General features: G+C 30.9%; 2 protein-coding genes across 3 annotated transcripts in view; both read left to right on the top strand.

The window, feature by feature from the left end:
- The window catches only part of LOC126835257 (inhibin beta chain-like), a 37,654-nt gene extending 30,331 nt beyond the window's left edge, over positions 1-7,323 (top strand). For both annotated transcript variants that reach the window (XM_050567727.1, XM_050567726.1), the window contains 2 exons: positions 5,250-5,479; positions 6,403-7,323. In XM_050567727.1, the coding sequence (XP_050423684.1) occupies positions 5,250-5,479; positions 6,403-7,014 (842 nt within the window). In that variant the 3' untranslated portion in view covers positions 7,015-7,323. The remainder of the gene's footprint in view (positions 1-5,249; positions 5,480-6,402) is intronic.
- Positions 7,324-13,415: 6,092 nt separating this feature from the next.
- Positions 13,416-18,925, top strand: LOC126835260 (tubulin gamma-1 chain-like). Its single transcript, XM_050567731.1, has 9 exons — positions 13,416-13,553; positions 14,052-14,257; positions 14,343-14,626; positions 14,716-14,910; positions 15,428-15,539; positions 15,622-15,756; positions 16,414-16,596; positions 16,672-16,860; positions 18,532-18,925. The coding sequence occupies exons 1-9, from the start codon at positions 13,505-13,507 to the stop codon at positions 18,553-18,555; spliced, it is 1,377 nt and encodes a 458-aa protein (XP_050423688.1). The 5' UTR covers positions 13,416-13,504; the 3' UTR covers positions 18,556-18,925.
- The last annotated feature ends 1,752 nt before the right edge of the window (positions 18,926-20,677 follow it).

Genomic DNA, 20,677 nt, shown 5'->3' with positions numbered 1-20,677 from the left:
GTCAAGTATGTAAGTATTAACAGTAAATTTACCAATTTTTCATAAAGCATAGAGAAAGACTTTATCCACGGGGTAGCGTTTTAATTTGTTTGATATCTATACTTAATATTTTTTTATAAACAAATTAAAAAAGAAAAAATAATAAATATTTACGAATGAATAATTTTGATTGTGCTTAAGTTATCAAAAAACGCTACCCCGTAGATAAAGTTCTTCTCTATCCATTGTAAAAATTGTATACGGCTACTATATTTACCCCCCTCACACTCTTGTCCCCCGAAAAAATTATTTTCGTGGATAAATTACGGGTGGGTAGCGTCCTTTTCATGGATATAAAAACATATGTTCCCATTTAAAAAAACGAAACCCATACTTTAAGGGTACAGGGAAAAAACCAGCAAAGTCACTTTTTTCTAATCTAAGAAAAACATGTTTAAGCAATGCTAAAAAATGTTTTAAAATGTTAAAAAAATATTTAAAACTTTTAAAAAATGTTTAGTTTTTGTTTATAATTGTGCTTAAAAATAAAGATCAGATTCAATTTGTGTCAAAACGAATTTGATGACAAAAAAATTGCCATTTTTAAAAAGTGACTGCTGGTTTTTTTCCCTGTACCCTTGATTTGTTTTAAGTAAAAGGGATGAAGATAAACCATTTTAAGGTATTGAATGCTATAGTAAAATGTATATCTACAAGTATAGGAAAAAAATTGTTTTCGAAATAATCATATTTTCTGAAAAAGTGCGTGTCTTACATCGGATGGATCACCCTGTATAATATATATTGTTTTATTTAATTAATCCAACGGGATTCTGCTCCGACCTCGTACTGTGTTTCGCCCGAAGCAAATTTTGGCCGATTTTGGCATTTTAGCTAGATAACTGTATGCATAGTACTCAAGGACCCAACACGGTTGACCTACTCCACATATTTGTCAACATGTTGATGTTAATGTCGATATAAAATGGCGACTATCTGCGATTGCATATACTAAGGAAACGAATGTTAAACGGTTTACCCTCTAGACCCGACTAAAACGGGTTTAACGATTATATTTTGTACACGAATTAATGCTGGACTTATGTATTGTGTAGGCACGTGCTATACCCAATGGCAATAAACACTTTATTGATGCCGCACAAACAACTATAGAAGACTTAAATAATGACAGAATGTCTGTATGTTATACACGTATAACAGCTTTATATTTCACGTGTACACCAAAATACGTGTATCAGAATATTAGAATGGTTCGTGTTAATAGGTCCGTGAATTAAATGAAAATTATTTATGTGCTCCGTGAATTTTCACCAATATCAGTGAAATTATTTAAATTAATTTAATTATTTCATACTCTTTTTAGATACTGTGTACATTGGACTGTTGACTATCTATAATAGAGAAATTGCATTATTTAGGAAAATGTAAAATATCTATTTTAATGTTCGTACATTTTTTTTTACGTACCTTTAAAAAAAGTGAAATTCAATAATCACATTGTAAGCTGTTGTCTTACAACTATATTTTTTATCTATTTTACTTACAGTTTTAATTTTAAAAAATTTCTTTAATATATCTTTGATACTTAACATTCTGGCATTTTTATAATTACTCTTAATATATAACTCTCAAAAAATAACTAATGATATATTATACTCGTACTATATGTGATATAAGACGTTTCAGTGGGTCAGACATTGCTCATGGACAATTTAAAATTACACTAGGTCGTCGACCGTAACCGCCATGTACCTAACCGGTGCTCGATCGGTACAACCGTATTTCACTCTTTATATATATATATATATATATACATTTTTTAAATATAATACATGTTAATATTATACAATATAAATTAGCCACTAAATTACCATCACAGACAGATGAAATGTGCTCTGACTCACTTGGTGTATTATTTAATTTTAAGACAAAATTGCTTTCAGCCATTTTATCTATTAAAATTTGTAACCCGATTTCTTAAACTAACAATACTATTCGTTTCATATGGACCTTGCAAGATTAAAGCTGGTCACACACGGAGCGGTTTAGCCGCGCGCGGTCGCGGTTTTTATCCGCGACCGCAACCGCTATGTACTTACACACGGAGCGGATCAAACGCGGTTTATTAATGCGGTTTTTATAATTTATAAAATATTTTCAGTATTATACAATTTTTCAGTGTCAAAAGACATAATTAATTAAAGTATATAATTAATATTATATTAAAATTTAGTTACATAGAAATTAATAGAAATTAAAATGTTTTCATTAAGTCAATATCTGACGCTAAATAAATGTATTCAATAATTTTAATACAATATTTATTTGATTTAAATGTGAGAATATAATGCAATGACCCAGATAAAGGGGGGGGGCTAGCCCAACTCCAAGAGGCCCCTTTAAATATGAAGATATGATTGAAAATATGCAGTTTAATTATGATGGACGGACGCGGTCGTCGAGCCGAAAATCGCGCAAGGGACAATTTTAGCGGTTGACCGCTTTCAATAGACGTATTCATACATAGCGGTTTGACCGCAGCGATTTGTGAGCGGATCCTAGATTATCATATTATTATTGATATTATATTTATTATTTATACGCCAGTGCCTCAAAAACCGCAGGGGCAGTAGTTGCAATGCCCCGGTAAAGGGGCCTCTTGGAGTTGGGCTAGGGGCCCCCCTTCATCTGGGTCATTGCATTATATTCTCACATTTAAATCACTTTCAGATTTCATAATAATTGTCTTTACTCCACTATCCCAACTTCTCACTGTACTGGTTTATTCTGTGCTAATTTATGCTGTACTAGGTTATAATAATGCTGATTCATAATATTTTGTTTAGACTATATTAATTTTTACAGCACCTAGCATTACTGGTCTATTTTTCTACTTATAGGTATTCGATTTATAATATAATTGTAATTGACGTTAACATTGTCTTACTTTTATAGTATAGTAAAAAGTTAAAATATGTAACAATACATTATAATTTATTACTATAATATGAAACAATTAAAGTTACTTGAGTTCATCGTTTAACTTTACAATTCTACTACATTATTCTTACTAAAATTGACCTATTATATAAAATACACAATAATTGATCACGTTATTGTTATATTATGATTTTACCGAATTGTAATGTTAACGTTGTTGTTAATTGATTTTTAATTATAAAAATATTAAATATTATTTCGTTACACTTGTTGAAATCTAGAATTTTACTAATAATGTAATTTATACGCGATAATACATCTCACATAAATGTGATGTAATTTAAAATAATTGGTATTAAAAGAGACCTCAATGAAGACGAGCTATGTTTTCTGTGGGGCTCGCTGGGATTTTGTTGTAAAACATTGTCAGATACTACTTGGCGTAATGCCTAAAGTTTGTGCGGTCATTATTCATGCTCATAGCGTGGAGTCTGCGGTTCGCCTTGGCTATTGCATTAAAACGATTACGAAAACCGATTCTTGATATTATGTATATCACATTCATAACTGTAATAAAACCGTGATTTGTGCATAGAAATGTTTCTGGTTTGGTCTTTTACGCCTTTGTATTACATACTTTCCCGTCGCCTTTACATTAATCTAGGACCTACAGGTAATAACATTTCGCATGTTACGAATAATGACGTGTGTGTGTGTGTGTAGTCGTGTTACATGTGGTGCGAAATCCTCTATAATAATAATATTATAATGGTTTGTACTATTATTACAGCGATAATCTATATTCCGCGAACTCGCCTTAAGACCACGATGGCTTCACGTCGCGGGTCGCATATAATAACACTTACCATTACGGTTAATGTGACGGCAAAAGCCATTTCGATAAAACGGTCGATAGTAGATGGATGTTCCGAGAAGACCGTTATTATAATAAAAACCGCACGCCCGCGCTGGTCCCTTTGAAAATCGACATTTTCATAATTATTGTTATTATTTTTATTGCTAGTTTCGCGTTGTATATGTTTCGCCGTACGCACGACACCATATTATTACTGTTAATAATTCAACGTAGCGTGATGATCAGAGTACATAATCAGTGCGAACAATTTTACCTACCTCGCCCTGATCATACAACAACCGTCTAGACTTTGGCGATTTTTATCGTGTGTGTCCAAAAGTGGCCAAATCGAGGTCTATAAATATCGACGAGTACTCGGGCCACAGCCAGCGATCGGTGCGGGATAAGACGGCGTATTTGAAATTATTCAATATGTACATTGTCGACAATTAACATCATAATTATAATAGATGTCAGAGTAGTAGTTGTACACGAAAAAGCCATAATTGCCTCCATAGAGAATACTTTTATACCTCCAAACTACCATTTTTTTCTAATTACAAATTGTTTTTTTTTTTTCATCTAATAAGATAATATTTGTACGGCTATATTATTCAGGTTATGTTCAACTTTAATACAGCAACTAGTCTACAACAATATTATAAACAATTATTCCAATTTTAGCAAGATTTGATCTATCATTAATTATTGTTTTTACAGCTATAAATTACGCTAACAAACATAGTGCAGTTCATTTCCTAACAAGAAATCATTGGTCAAAATAACTAATAATTTCCAAATTAAAAAAAAAGGGCCTACCTAGTATGTAGGTACTAGTATTAGTGGAAGTATAGCAAATGTTACAAAATATAGTTACTACGGTTGAGTACCTTGATGTGTTACATAACGGTAGGTAAAACGCCTGAGTAGAGATTAGTAATGAGTATAGTTTAGAACGTTTGGCAGAGTCAATAAGAAACTTAGACGAAAAAAGGATGTTAGGTTTAAAAGAATGTTGAGGTGGATATGTGTAGTAACTAGGATAGATAAAATAAGGATTGGATTTATAAGAGGAAGCTTAATGCGGTGCCTATCGCAGAGAAGAGGAGAAAAAAAGATTAAGATTTTATAAAGCAGTAAGAAGTTTAACAAAGAAAAATGTAAAAAACGATTTTATTTCATTGAAAATTGATTAATACACAGTTGTGGGGCATTTTAATAAAATAAGTAATTAAAATGTTTATTATTATTGTGAGATATTTTAATAAAACACCAAATTAATAGATTGGGCCGTTACGTTATTACCACTAGACTTCTAACAGTTGTGAATCAATCGAGCCGTTTGACTTGTGTAATTAGATACCAAATCTTTTTTTTAATTTGATTTTTGTAATTTTTTCTCTCCTTGTGTTACTAATTTGTGTAATTTATGAAATGTTTTTTTTCTTTTCAGGATCAACGTTAAATGGACAAACATTGTTGGAATTCCCGTGGTCACAAGATATGGGAAGCTCCGATTCAGTTAAAGTCAAATCTGCGAAACTGTGGTTTAGGTTAGAATACAGACCGGACGTGCCTCCGGTCGCTCGTAGAACACATCACAGCCACAATGTTACTCTGTGGCTTTTTAAGATAAACTTCCGTACGAACCCATTCCGGAATACCACGTACCTAAGTGGTAAGGTATGTTTCGCAACAACCACAAAAAAATACAATACTACTGTAGCTGTTATAATAATTAGTAAACAACATTTCTTGCACTCCATTGTGTTCATCATTTGGAATATTAAACCATGATATGGTTTTGAGTTCCCAAATCCTTTCAAATGTTACATCGTATCGAATAGTTAGTACATACAAAAATCTACTTTAATATTCATTGTATCTATTTACTCTGCACAACTCATTGTTTCTATTTATCCACTTAGTCCGACGCAACATATATGTATTTTAAGCCCACTAGACAATTCGTGCGCTCGCAGCTAAATTTGTTGATAAAAAAACTTAGTGAAATTAAATTCATATATTAGTGTAACAAAATCAAATATATTTACATTTATTGTTCAAAGATATTTAAAACCCAACAATATATGTACTATACTTAATGAGAACCAGCATTTTTGAACCTTCTTTATTCATTTGACTGTAATATTTTAAGAATATTTAAAATAATAATCTAATATCAAATTACACCCGTCTCTAGTAGCTGGTATGGTATTCTCAACGTAAATGTCCTACTGAAATCGGGTGAAAAGTAAAACTCACTCAAACCATACAAAAATGTGATATAGTATATAAATTACATAAGTATTAAACGCGCTCTTTGTTTTGCGTAATTGGTAAAGATACATATCCTTACATATTCTACACAGTAACACATTATTCTAGCGTATAATATTAATACATAAACACCAATAATACATATTTCTTTCGTTCATCTAAACGTGTAGAATTTAAGGGTAAACTATGTGAAACTCATTTTGATCTATTGCGGTAAAATTTGAATATTTGCACTAAATAAGTTATCCGCTGATCGCTCAATATTGAGCGCAACGTGACATAACTCCATTGTACTTAACGGTTATCTTGATTTTTGGTGTCTTTAGGAGTTTGACGAGCACGCCACCTTGGCGTCGTCCCTATCGCTATCGCTAAACAACTTGGGGTGGATATCGGTGGACGTGACCAACACGGTGCAGGAGTGGTACAGATCGAACGGCAAGCACCGGCTACGTTTCCACATCGACTGTTCCGGGTGCGGTGGTCTCGTGTCGCCCGTGTTGTTCCACGACACCAGGCAGGCCAACGAGTGGGAAAACCCGTTCCTCATGGTGTACACCGATCCGACGGTGACCAGGCGGGTGCGTCGTCGCGCGCTGGACTGTTCGCTGGCCGTACGCGGACAGTGTTGTAAGCAGCGGTTCTACATCAAGTTCCAGGATATCGGCTGGGACTCGTGGATAATCGCGCCCGGCGGGTACTACGCCAACTATTGCAGGGGTGACTGTGGCGGGGTACACAGGACACCGGATACGTATCTCAACTTCTACACCCAAGCGATCGAAGACTACAGGAAGGCCAAACACTCGTCCATCTTCCAGCCGTGTTGCGCGCCCGTCAAGTTTTCGTCGATGTCGCTCATATACTTCACGGACGACGGCAACATCATTAAACGGGATCTTCCCAAAATGGTCATCGACGAATGCGGCTGCCCGTAGATGAGCCTCTATAACACACATATTATATTATATTTCAAATATTATTATTGTTTTATTTTTTTTTTTTTTTTAATAATGTGTGGATTTTTCAATTAGGATCCCTTCGTTTTGTACACGTATCCGCGTAAATATTTTATCATACGAATAATATTTGAAATACCTGCGACGGCTACGGTGATTTATTGTAATGCGAAACGCGTACAACATGAAACGCGAGTCTCACTATTTACTACGGTTTCTAATTTTTTTTATCAGATTCTTATACTATTGTATTATGTATAAATTATAACCAAAAAAAAAAAAAGGAAATACTCGTACATGCATCCGTTGTAGGACAAACCATAATATTAATAATCATATTAATAGTTATTATAATATGTACATCGTTATTATATTAGTGTATAGTGTAATATAAAAACGACTCGTCGTGTCCTAGTTCCTTAACTAATCATAATGTTAGAAACTATACTACGTCACTCCATAAGTAATTCATGCCATAACATATTCTTAACATACATTAACGTCTGTAATGCCACAAAATTATCATGTGCAGGAAAAACATATTCCCGCGTTGCCCATTATCGTTCAAATTGTTTATATTATTATTATGTGCACGTGTCGTCGTATCGCACACAAAGATTTCGTGTTCTTTTTTCTTATAATTATAACATAATAGGTATTAATTAACGTAAGCAAATCCAAATGAATGCAGCTATTCTTATATACACTTGTCAAACGTATTTTTTATTAATTTTATACTAAAATGTCTTCAAGCGTTCAGAGCTGGCTGGAGACCGGAAAGCTCTTAGAAAAAAAAACCACTGGATAAATACAGTACGAATTCAAATAAGTTGCTTTTAAAGGAAAAGGCAATAATTTCAATTTAATCAAAGTGGTTCGGCCTATGATTCGGATGGAAGTAGGCGGTCCGGCCTATAATGCTGCATAAATATAAGCAGCTAGCGTTAAGGATTAGAAATTAATCACCAACTAACCAGACGAATTTGAATTATTTTTTAATCATCAAACTTAATTGAGTAAAATGAGCACAATAAAACTATTATATTATACAATATAATATACACAATACATTAACTACATAAAATATTGTTTTCTTACTTGTGTGTATGTGTGTTTGTGTGTACCTTAAGTATTGTAATCGTATTCGTTATAGTTAGGAAGACAAACAAATTATTCCCCACCACTTCCAATTTGACAATTTAATAACGTAGATTTTTAATAACACGGCTTAAAACTTAATTTTACGCCATAGTTTCTAATATATTGTAAGTAGTAACCATCTGACATTATTTTAAGCATTGTATTATTATCTTTTTGAACGCTTCGAATCCCTTATATTTTATAATATAAATACTTATAAGATAACTATAAATATTAAATCATAACCTCGTAAAAAAAATATTACAATTTAAACAGTACTAGTACATTCCACTATTTTGTTTTTTTTTTTATTAATTTTGCGTGTTTGACATACTTCTTAAAAATACGAGTTTGCTGGTCTTTGAACTTAAATTAATAATTGTATGGATTCTAAATTATTAACAATAATGATTAATTGTACTACTATATTTTAATTTTTAGTAAAAACTATGTACTGTGATTTCTTTTAGGCCATTTTTACAATGGTAATTATTGTTATATTGAGCAGAAATCATTTATTATAAATTATTTAAACGTATTAAATATAAATTGTGCACTCGTAAAACTGTACAGTATTCCTACAAACGTCCATAAGAGTAATTATTTACATTTTAGAAATGTTTGGGTATTTTTTTAGCATAAAAAAGCTACTTAAAACCGATCTCAGATGAAGGGCTACAGCGCACACCCTCGCCATCGTTGAATAAAACTGGGGTGAACCCAGAAAAATAAGATAGTGTAAAGGTTTCAATTAATCAACAATCTTTTACAGCGTTTTGACGTTTCAATGGATTAATGTGCTTTTCTGAAGTGTAAACCCCAAGGCCTAATCTCTTATCGTCCAACACTTCCGTTTTGTGTTATTTTTTAACGTGTGGTAAAAACGCCTTCTGATTAAACGGGCCACGGTAATTTTTCATTTCAACAAAAACCGACAAATGCGTTTCATCAGCAACTGGCACCCCTTTAACTAACTTCTTTCACACCAACGCGCTTTTCACGTTGTACAAAAAACAACATTTCATAAATAAATCATTTTTTTTTTTTTTTACCCTACTCTTATTAAATAATGTGTTATAGTTAAATAATTGTCATTCGAAATTATTATGATTTTATTTTCAACAAGCTATATGCATTCGCAACAACTCGGGTAAAGCTATACGATTAATAACTTATAGAAAAAAAAAACAATAGTAAAATTACCATTATCGAAAAGTAAATACTTGAGTATACATATCTCAGTTTTCGATGAAAAATAAAATTCGAAAATCGCTTCGATAATGACATGTACCTAATTATTAATTTTTAACGACTAATTCATATCGAAAGTATGATAAAATTCCTAAAAAATAAAAATAAAATTGTGAAAAGATTATTTCTAGAATAATTATTATTCAATACTCGAAATAGACGTACTTACTAAGATTGTTCAAATGCGACTTCTAATCAGAGACTGATTGAGTGTAGAATAATGTTAGCAATATTGTTTTAATTTTAATCGTATAATAATAATCATGTAATCAATTATACTAATAAAATACACGAAATCTAGACAAAATTCGAATTCAATGGAAATTAATCTAGACAAATTTTGAAAACATTTGTTTTTTGTTATGTTTTTTTACATTTAGAAAAATATCGAACAATTCACCCGTTGCATCGTGTAAATTTTGTTTAATTTAATTATATTGCCCATGTATATTGTGATACTACAAGCTTTGATTACTTGTATTACTTACAACTAAAATATTTTATAATAATATAAACCTAAGTATATATATATATACATAAATGTATTTGCACGATGTATGGAAATAAATAAAACTTACCTATGTTATTCATTAGTATTATTAGGTTTTTAGCGTTGTTACCTTGCTATTTACTATGTGCTTTTTATAAATGTATTTGTACTATTGTCTGATAAGTTATAACTAACATCTTATAATTATTATGTATAGAAACAATAAAACAAATGAAACAAATCTGTTAGCAATAAATTTGATTATTAGTTATTGTTTAATGTATGTCATTCTATGTATTTTTCACAACATTATTTTAATACCAATTGCTCAATATTTGTATGAATGGCGCAACTAAAGTGAACGGGGATAGTTAAACGCGTCTTTTACAAATAATATAAGGTACTAATATTAATATGAGATATAACCGTACGGCGGAGATCAAAATTAATCTTTTAGCTTTGACCTTCAATGCGAAGCTGAGACGATATTAATAATATACATCTTTTACATTATTATTTATTACAAATAATGAATTTATGAATATATTTTAAAACGTTTTTTTTGGTGGACTATGATTTGAAATATTCTAATAAATAAAACGCTAAATTGTTAAACCATTCCAGCTTCCCGTCGTGACCTTAAAACCAGTACTTGAATTGGAAAAATAAAAGTAGGAGCACGTTTTTTACTTTAAAATAAAGAGCATACGCGACATTTTTCGTTTACCCTTAAAAAACCACCGCTTATAAAAACTAGTATAGGGGGTACGCTACGATTGCTGATAATAATAGTTAGGGGTACTCGGGACCCCCCTCCCAATTCGAGTACTGTTTTTAAGACACTAATAACAGTGACGGTAATGGCAATATTTAGACTGTGAGCGAACACTTGAACAAATTTAATTTTAATATTATGCGCAGCGTCATTGGTAAATAATATATTATATGTTGTACTAATATGATTTTACACGGTTGACTTTTTATGAAGTTTGTATTTTCCAGTAATCAATATCGCAGTATTTAATTTCAACGCGGTTGTACACGCTGTAGTGTCTGACGAAAAAGAAAAACGATAGGGTTTTAATTCACATAATACACTATCGGGATTACAGTCCGAGTGAAATACAACAATGGGTTTGGCAGACGATATCTAGCGCGATCATTTTTTTATATATATATATAGACATTTAGTATATACTTTTCCTTACAAATGTCCTGTAAAGGACATAAAATATATTTTTTCAACTACTCCGAGAGCACCAATACATATTAATGTACGAATGTGCGCTCGCCGTTCTTCATTTTTTAACATAAGAATACCGTACACGAAGACGGCGATGTTCAGACTTTGCTGAACAACTAAATACGGGCAATGTATAAACGGTACGTCACACTCCATAAACGATTTAGATCAATGATTTGTTACGACCACTCGCGTTTTATATTTATTCCAAAAACTCAGATACCTACCACCGACGTTACAATATATTATGCAATCCGTCCAGCAGCGCAATGGCATGTATAAGCACAGCCAGTAAACGTACGTTTTTAATCGACGTCGTCCGTGTAGGATCGCATAGGTATTTGTTTTCATCTCTAAAAAAAAGGGGAATTGAAAATCGTCGATCGAGTCGTAGTGAACATTCGTGTTTAAGTCGCCCGTCGTTCGACATTGGTCGAAATCTGTATTAATTACCATGTGTTTAGACGGCAATTGCGGTGTATTGTTTTTTTTTTGGTAAACGTTTCGGAGGTCCGCGGGTAAAAAATATAGAGAACGAGAGGGCGCAACACCTACAAAACATTTTGTGCATTTTTCTTTGGCAAGTCGCATTTTTGCACAGACCGTAAGGGTGTTTCAATTTACACGTTTCGTTGTCCAACGCAATTTGGTAAAAATGTACTCACTCCGTTTATAATAATTGAATTTTGACCGATATTAATCATTTAGTATATTGCGTTATTACTTGCACAATGACTCGTATACGAATTTGTTTGGAAAACCACATTAATTTGTCTATATGTGTCTGGAGACAAGAGCGGAAACGACGAGAAATGCATATTCTAATAAATAACGGGCCGTAATAAAAAATAACAAACAGCGACCGGTCCGAGTTAGCACATCCGACCGGGCTCGTAAAACAGACGAGCCAAAAAAAAAACAAAACGGATGGCACAAGTAGCCAACCTTCTTTTTGCAGTAACAACTTAATGCCGATACATCTACTCTATATTATCTACTCCAATATATATCCATTGTAGGCTCACCAGATGAACGGCAACAAATACAAGAGAAAACAACGATGTGAAATAATAAAAACACTATTTATGATCCTTTTCAGAATAAATATCGCCGTTTATTTGGCTCTAAATATGCGGAATGTTTATGATATCCGGTCTACACTCTACTCATTAAACGTTTTTCCTCCACTCAGACAACTGAATCGCATGTTTCCTCTTAAGTTCGACTGCCATACAATTTCAAATAGACATCTTTAACGTGATTTGTTTTTAATCATTATACGATAATATATTAGGTATATTTCTATTCCGAGTAATAATACTCAATCATATTGTTGAGTTAATCGTATTGTATGTTTTGACTTCTGAGATGAGCTCCTGGTAGCTGGATGTATTCTTGGCGTTCCTTAAGTTCTTATTTTTTTCTACAGCAAATGCTGAACATAATACGTATGTGTTTGAAAAATTACAACCAGGTTTTTCAATTTCCGTTATTTTTCTAATCAACGATAAAATTTAAAACCGTTGCTATTTTAATCGTTATGAATTAAATATCAAATATTAAAGCGGTTTTGTTTTTTGTATAATTTTTTATGAAACTGTATTTCACGCATAATTAATTTGTATATGTCTATTTTTACCTCTTAATTTGTTTTTATTATACTCATGTAAGCGTTTTTATAAAATAAAATATGGACCAATACTAAAAAAAATTTCCGAAATTTCCCTGAGGCAGTTTCTTCATAAGAACTATTTTCACCATTATTTATGCCATAGAAACATTTGTGTACTTATACTTTCCCGTCCTTAAAAAATTATAGATCCATTTAATGTCAGCCATTTGAATTATAGTCTACCAAAATACGACCATTGTGTCGACTGTCGACAAAAGTAGCTAACAGAAAAAATGCGCCGTTTGGTATAGGCCACTTATTATACTGTGAGTTTTGAGATGAGTGATGACGCTACCATAGATTAAATACATGTATTTAATCAATTTAAATAATTCGATATTATCTGCAGTACATTCGGTGAATATAGACTATGGCCGCGGTCCTCAGTCAGTGAAATTAATATTTAGGTATTCAGTGATTATTCAATAAATTCTAACCAGTGTAATAATCCACGTTTTTTAACTCTCGTTTGCTACACTGCACTGTTCCTGCTGTTATCAATTTGAAAACTTCCCGCCATTTTAATAGCTATTAGCCATGCATTGTTATCAACAAATGATTGATTAAATATATTAAAGGTAAAAAATCGTTTGTAAGATATCGTTACTTCCGAATTGAATGCTTAATGAGTAATTTTTAATGTACTTCTTGATGAAATATTAATTTTGAAATTATGCCGTGTGAAATGATAACGGTCCAACTGGGCCAGTGTGGAAATCAAAGTAAGTTACTATAACTCCGATTATAATATTAAGCACTAACTAATTTATCTAAGAGCAAAATAGAAAAGTGTAGTTTTAATTTTATACAGATTACTCGTTATATTTTAAGTATATTTATATTCCAATTTACATTTAACGCAAAACTAGCGTTTCTTATTATTAAATCAGTAAAATTAGCTTACTAGATAACTTCTACATAGGGTGAAACTCTCATGTATAGAAAAATAGTATTCTTACACTTTTTACTTTACACTTATTAATGAGCCCTCTTGGATGTGTTTTTATAAATCATCTTCAGGCACTGGATTACTATCGGGTAAATTTAATCACATGATAAGTATTTTTAGGAGATAAATATCTTGTCAATGAACAGTAGGTAATTATTGTACTAGCAATAATTTTTTTCGTTAATAAAATTATTTAAACTAATATTTATATTTTTTATGAGATATCTAAGTAAATAATATTTTATTTTTTTTATTTTTATCCAATGTAAAGTTGGTTTCGAATTTTGGAAGAAACTTTGCGCCGAACATGGTATCAATCCTGAAGGCGTCCTCGAAGATTTTGCTACAGAAGGTGTTGGTGATAGAAAAGATGTATTTTTTTATCAAGCCGATGACAATCATTATGTTCCTAGAGCCGTTCTACTTGATTTAGAACCACGTGTAATTCATAGTATTATGTCGTCTAATTATTCTAAAGTAAGATAATATTCACGCTATATATTTTTATAAAAATGTATGATGAGTGTAATTACTTATAGTAAAACAATTATTTTCAATTTAGTTGTACAACCCTGAAAATGTATATTTATCAAAACACGGAGGCGGTGCCGGTAACAATTGGGCATCAGGTTTCAGCCAAGGTGAAAGACTACAAGAAGAGGTTTTTGACATATTAGACCGAGAAGCTGAAGGTGGTGATAGTCTACAAGGGTTCGTACTATGCCATTCTATTGCAGGTGGTACTGGTTCAGGCATGGGATCATATATTTTAGAACATTTAACTGATCGTTACCCAAAAAAAATTATTGAAACTTATAGTGTTTTTCCAAATCAAGATGAAATAAGGTAATAAATAATTATTTTACATACATTCATTATATAAAATGTGAAATATAATGAAATGTACTAATATTTTATTATACTGTTATTTACAGTGATGTTGTAGTACAACCATATAATTCTTTATTAACTCTAAAGCGCCTTGCACAAAGTGCAGATTGTGTTGTAGTTTTAGACAATACTGCACTAAACCGTATTGCCACTGATCGTTTGCATATAGAAAACCCATCATTTGCACAAATCAACTCATTAGTATCTACTATTATGTCTGTTTCAACTGCTACTTTAAGGTTTGTTCATAAAAATTATATTATTAACATTTATAATATCTACCAATATTCAGTAGAGTATAGTGTATACTCCTGACACTTTAAGAAGGTACCTGCGTGGTGTACCAAAACTCGTTATTCACCGCCTAGGTCGTATCTGTATGCACAGTAGGCAAAGCCGAACTATGACGATGTTGCGAGGTGGAAACCGCTCTCTGCTGACTCAACGAGGCTGTTAAGTACCTTCTTAAAGTGTCCGGAGTATATATTATGCCAGGTGCGTGTACTTATAACAAAAATTGCGTGGCTAGAGAACACACATTTTCTTTATGAGTAATATGTGTATTATGTGTAAAAACTCTGTGCTCATACAAATTTTTTCAATTTAATTTTATCCATTCTTTTTTTTTTTTAATAAAAAAAAAGAGCTTATACTAGGATGAAGGCCATAATACTAGTATTAAATTAACATAATATTAGTTCTGTTTTGTTTTTTAAGTGCGTATTTCTTCATATTTATTTCTATTATTGTTCGCAGGTATCCGTCCTATATGAATAATGATTTAGTAGGTTTGATTGGTCCTTTAATACCTTCACCACGTTTACACTTTCTCATGACTGGATATACACCATTAACTACGGATCATGAAGTAATCATTTATAATATTATATTATAATTTGTATTTTATAATATTTATTTAATATTTAATATTTCGTAAATTATAAAAACAGGGTGCTAATATCCGTAAAACAACTGTTTTTGATGTTATGAGAAGATTGCTACAACCGAAAAATATGATGGTGTCGACAGCGCAAGAAAGATCATCCATACCACACTGTTATTTATCTATATTAAACATAATTCAAGTAATTATAATATATTAGCTGAAGTGCTTGGTATAAATATTGACGATATTGAAGTTGAATGAGTTCATTCTTTATTAGGTTAACCAGTTAATATAATATTATAATCTACCTGGGCAGCTATTGGGAATTGATTAGTTTTGTGTTTTGATAATTAACTATTTTTTTAACATAAAAAATGCTTTTAGACCTGGTATAAACATAATAATATTCGCGTCATGTACCAATACAAACATTTAATTTAATTATTTTTTTCTGTTAATTTCTCTAATACGTCAATACAAGTAATTTGATACCAAAATCTCATTTTCAAAAAAAAATTGACATTCATCTTTCTTCCCTGCAGCCCTTCATATGTAGACTTTTTTCTTGTATCAACTTACTAAAGTAACTATGAATATACTATTATCTGAATTTCATCATGTATAATAAGAAATTTTATGGTGTAAACAAGAAGTTGAATACAACTACATTCGCAATTAAACATGATTAAGTTTAGTATTCAACATTTATAAACTTAATATTATAGGGATACTATTAAAATTTTAATTCTATTATTTATGATTATTTAATTGTTTATTGATACAAGTTGTATTGGCATTTTTGCATTGGTTAGTACTAAATGAATGATATTATATTTAATTGTATATTTCTTTTTAGGGTGATGTTGACCCTACTCAAGTATATAAATCTCTACAAAGGATTCGAGAGAGGAAGACTGTTCAGTTTATCGAATGGGGACCATCTAGTATCCAAGTAGCACTTTCTAAAAAATCTCCATATGTTCCCACTGCTCACCGAGTATCTGGTCTTATGTTAGCTAACCACACAAGCATTTCACAAGTAATATAATTTATATATTAAACTTATTTTTTTATTTTTTGCCTGTTTAAAATAATATTTGTATTTTAATTACAGCTTTTCCAAAGGGTCTTGGATCAGTATGATAAACTACGTCATAGAGAAGCATTTTTAGATCAATTCCGCAAACAAAATATGTTTAAAGATGACTTGTGTGAAATGGATGACTCTAGAGCAGTTGTTCAAAATCTTGTCGATGAATACTTGGAAGCTACTAAAGATACATATCTTCAATGGCAACCTAAAGTAGTTATATTTTTCAAACTATTGTTAACCTAGAAATAACAATAATTAAGAGTATGCTTGCTTAGTGTTGTAGTCTATTCCACACTAAGACAACGTAAAGCAATTTTTCCTGCTGTGGCATTTCTAAACGTTTTCCTATTTTTGTTACGCGTGCAACGAAAATTCCTGTGTTTTATATTCCAAAATAAAGCAGAACATTTTGCCTTCAAAAAATAGAAAATTAGTCAACAACTAGAAACATGACATGACAAGTTTATCGGTCTAGTCAGTTAACTCTAAATTGTGTGTTCCTGGTTGTCATGTATATTTTATCTTATTATAAGATGATTTGAATACTATATTATATTATATTTGATAATTTTAGAGAAAAAAAAATTGTAATTATAAGAATTGAGTTTCTCGTAATGACTTTTTTGACAGATGACAAAATGATTAATTTAGTCGAACTCTACAGTAAGAGAGAATATCTTTGGAACCCAAGAAACTCAAGCCACAAATGTCAAAATCTGGTTCATTATGATGGACCAATATCGCATTAAAACTTGAAAATTCTTTTTGCGTTTGTCTTGATTGCCAGCACTTAAAACAATATATGCAGCAGCAGTGGCATCGATTACCATGCTAGGGTCGGACCTTGGTCCGACCACTTTTCCAAAAATTGTTCATTATATCTGTAAAAGTGCAGGCTAAGGCCATTAAATTTTGGAATTGCCCGACCACATTTTTAAGATTTCGGCGCCACTGTGCAGCAGTAACAGTAAAATATCACCATATTGAAAAAAATGTTTAAAAACTACTATATAGGCTCTGATCACGGAATTTCAACTGCGTTCTTTTAATAATTTCTAAGTAAAGAATAGGCAATTTTTCGAAAAATCTTAACTTAGAGTTTGAACTATAATGTATACTTATTAATACAGTAATGAGGATACTTTTTGATTGACATGTTTTTTTGTCAAGACTATCACAATAATTATTTCTATAGGATAAATTACAATTTTTTTCCCATCAAATCTGCTTTGCGCGGATTAATGTTTCTCAGGCTTCATATAATATAGTTAAGGAAAGAAATTCATACATATTATACATGACAAAATTATCTGTGCTTCAACATAATACAACCGACACTATATCATTTTTCATAAAGTCCTTTCTTAATTAATTATTCATTAATTAGTTGAAATATTAAAAAAAAGGGCCATGGTAAAGCACAGACAATGTCGTTGTCTATATTATGTGAACATTTGGTTTCTTAGTTTTCATCACAGCCTTTGTAAAATTACGCCGCGCAAGGTGGGTTTTTTGAAGAAAATAACGGTTGTGACGCCCTTTTAATCAATTAATTATAAGCAATGGGTTCCTTGTTGATGAAGTCAATGAGTTTTAGAAACATAATTCTAGCAGTTTTTTTTTAAATGATTCAATATTTTCTTTCGTTTCATTGATGTGTACATCATGTTTCCAATGTTGTTGTTTCTTTATGTTAGAGACAATACAAACAATTTTCATTAGTCAACTCGCAAGTTGCCTCTTAATGTGGACAGGACTTCAGCTTATTTTCAAATTGAGGCAGTTTTTGTTACATAAGTCTAGTTAAAGTTCACAGTGTATAATTAATAACTATATATATTTTTAATATATTAATATGTTAACTTAAATATTTATTTTCAGAAAAATGATAACGCTACCAATTAAAAAATAGGCAACAAATGGACACCGAAACCTCTTGCATTCAGCATGGACTGAACTACTTAAATTAGAAACTTTTTTTTATAGATATCTTGTTAATAAGGAATATAATATTTGTAATAACTTATTGAATTATATTTTTTAATTTTTTATTTTGCATATTTATAAATATAACTTATAAGTTTTATTCTAAAATAAATTAATCCACACATTATATATAAATTGTAACACAAAATATGTAGTTAAAAGCTATTGCGAATCTGTTATCACTGTTACTAATCTGTGTTGTGCCATTTTAATGTATTAACTCATTTATAAATGTTTCATAATATTGTACATTAACTTGTATTATTAAAAAACAAAATTAAAATCATAATCTACTTTGCCATTCAATTTCTATGTTATGTATACTATGTATTAATATTTAGCTGCTATTTTTATAATTATCACTATTAACATTAATAGAAAATGGCTAATATTATCTTCCATTTATTAATAAATTTATATATGTCTATAGACTAAACACATTAGGGTGACTGTTATTTTGGCTTTGGTCAAAAAATTATGCTCCTAGAGGCTATTTTGCTTCTCTTAAAGTTTTGCATTTAAATAACATTGGGTTTTCGTGACTTTTTGATGGTTAGTTTGCAGGAGTGTGAAAACAAAGCGTAAAAATCTAAAATCGATGAGAAAAGTTCGAGGAGCTCATGGATTTTAAATATGGTTAATTATATGAATTTTTAAAAATAATAATAATAATATACAGAAAACACACAGGAAAACATATTTGTTTTAACATTGTAGTTGTCAAGGAATAATGTTATTTAACAAAATCTCAAAAAAAATTAAAAACAATATGTTTAAAAGTCAAAAGACGTATGGCAGAATAGAGCTATTCTAATCTATTCTGTGCCATAAGGGTCATCCCCCTCCCTCGAATAATAACTAATTCTGATACTTCCGATTTGTGCTAAAAAAATGACCTTAATATGTAATTTCGAGTTAAAAACAAACAAATAATGTGTTTTTTTTTTTATTTTGAACGAGGAAGAGTAAACTTTAATAATTAGGCACGCTTTCTGATCCATATATACTTGCTACATGTAGAATTCGGTCTGGCGACTTAAGAGATATGGTCTGGATACAAAAATAATAAGCACCGTGAAGTTGGGAACGTAATGGTAAGTCCCTAGTGGGAATTTTTCAATAAGCAAGTCGAATGTGAATGTCCATAGTAGGCGAATACCGGAGCAGACCCAGTACACGGCGCTGTATAGGCAGCATAACTAGCGCGCGTCATATATTTTGTATCTAACTGTCGTCGGTTCTTTATCCCAAGTAAGCGTATCGACATTATTTGCTATTTTGTTTTCCTTAGAAAATCCAATAACATCAGTCTGCGATTTAAAAAATAATTTAATAGTTAAAACTATACAATACTACAATAATTGGTTTAGACTTACGGTACATATATTAAAATATAAGTTATAGTTATAGCATTGAGTAATAAGTATGCCAATGTACGTATAAAAATATAATCGGCTTGAAAATTAAAATACATTTATTTGCTGAAACACAAAGTATAATGCATTTGTAAAGTGATCATTGCTATGGCAAAAGTTAGATGGATATATTATTAAAGCTGATGTTTCTTAAACTTCTAAATTAATTTAAATAAAAAACAGTACTTAACAGTTAACATAATATCAAATAACTTTCTCTTCATTGGACACCTTTATACCATCCATACATTACAGTGGATGGAAACAATTTTGATTTTTGGATTAGAGGGGTTTTGAATAAATTATTACTATTTGTAATCAAAAATTTCAATTTTACTCGGATTATGGTGGCTTTAGAGCAATACCAGGGATAAAGTAAGCCACATTTTGAAGAATATGACATCCTTTTTCAAAATAATGTCTCTTTTAGAGTTATACCTTGTTTAAATAGTAAAAAAAAAAGATTTTCAGTTTGTTAAATTGTAAGATTAATGTTAAGTGTATTCACAATAAACTATGCCATTTTCTCCAAAATGTTGTTTACTTTCGATTTTATATATTATTTGCTCTAAAACCACTACGAACCGAGTAAAACGCGTCCTGCGTTTAGATGAAAAAAAAAATTG

The sequence above is a fragment of the Adelges cooleyi genome, unplaced genomic scaffold, assembly GCF_023614345.1.
Source record: "Adelges cooleyi isolate 19-005CV unplaced genomic scaffold, UGA_ACOO_1.1 ACOO_flye_CR_arks_rails_tigmint_CR_PRNA_23, whole genome shotgun sequence".
Classification (NCBI taxonomy): domain Eukaryota; kingdom Metazoa; phylum Arthropoda; class Insecta; order Hemiptera; family Adelgidae; genus Adelges; species Adelges cooleyi.
This window is presented reverse-complemented; position numbering and strand designations above follow the sequence as displayed.

Bases quoted from the DNA above. Each gene is read 5' to 3' on its own strand.
- LOC126835260 (XM_050567731.1), top strand. From the start codon at position 13,505: ATGCCGTGTGAAATGATAACGGTCCAACTGGGCCAGTGTGGAAATCAA. The intron at 14,627-14,715 runs GTAATAAATAAT...TGTTATTTACAG, and splicing joins CCAAATCAAGATGAAATAAG to TGATGTTGTAGTACAACCAT. The intron at 15,757-16,413 runs GTAATTATAATA...ATTTCTTTTTAG, and splicing joins CTATATTAAACATAATTCAA to GGTGATGTTGACCCTACTCA.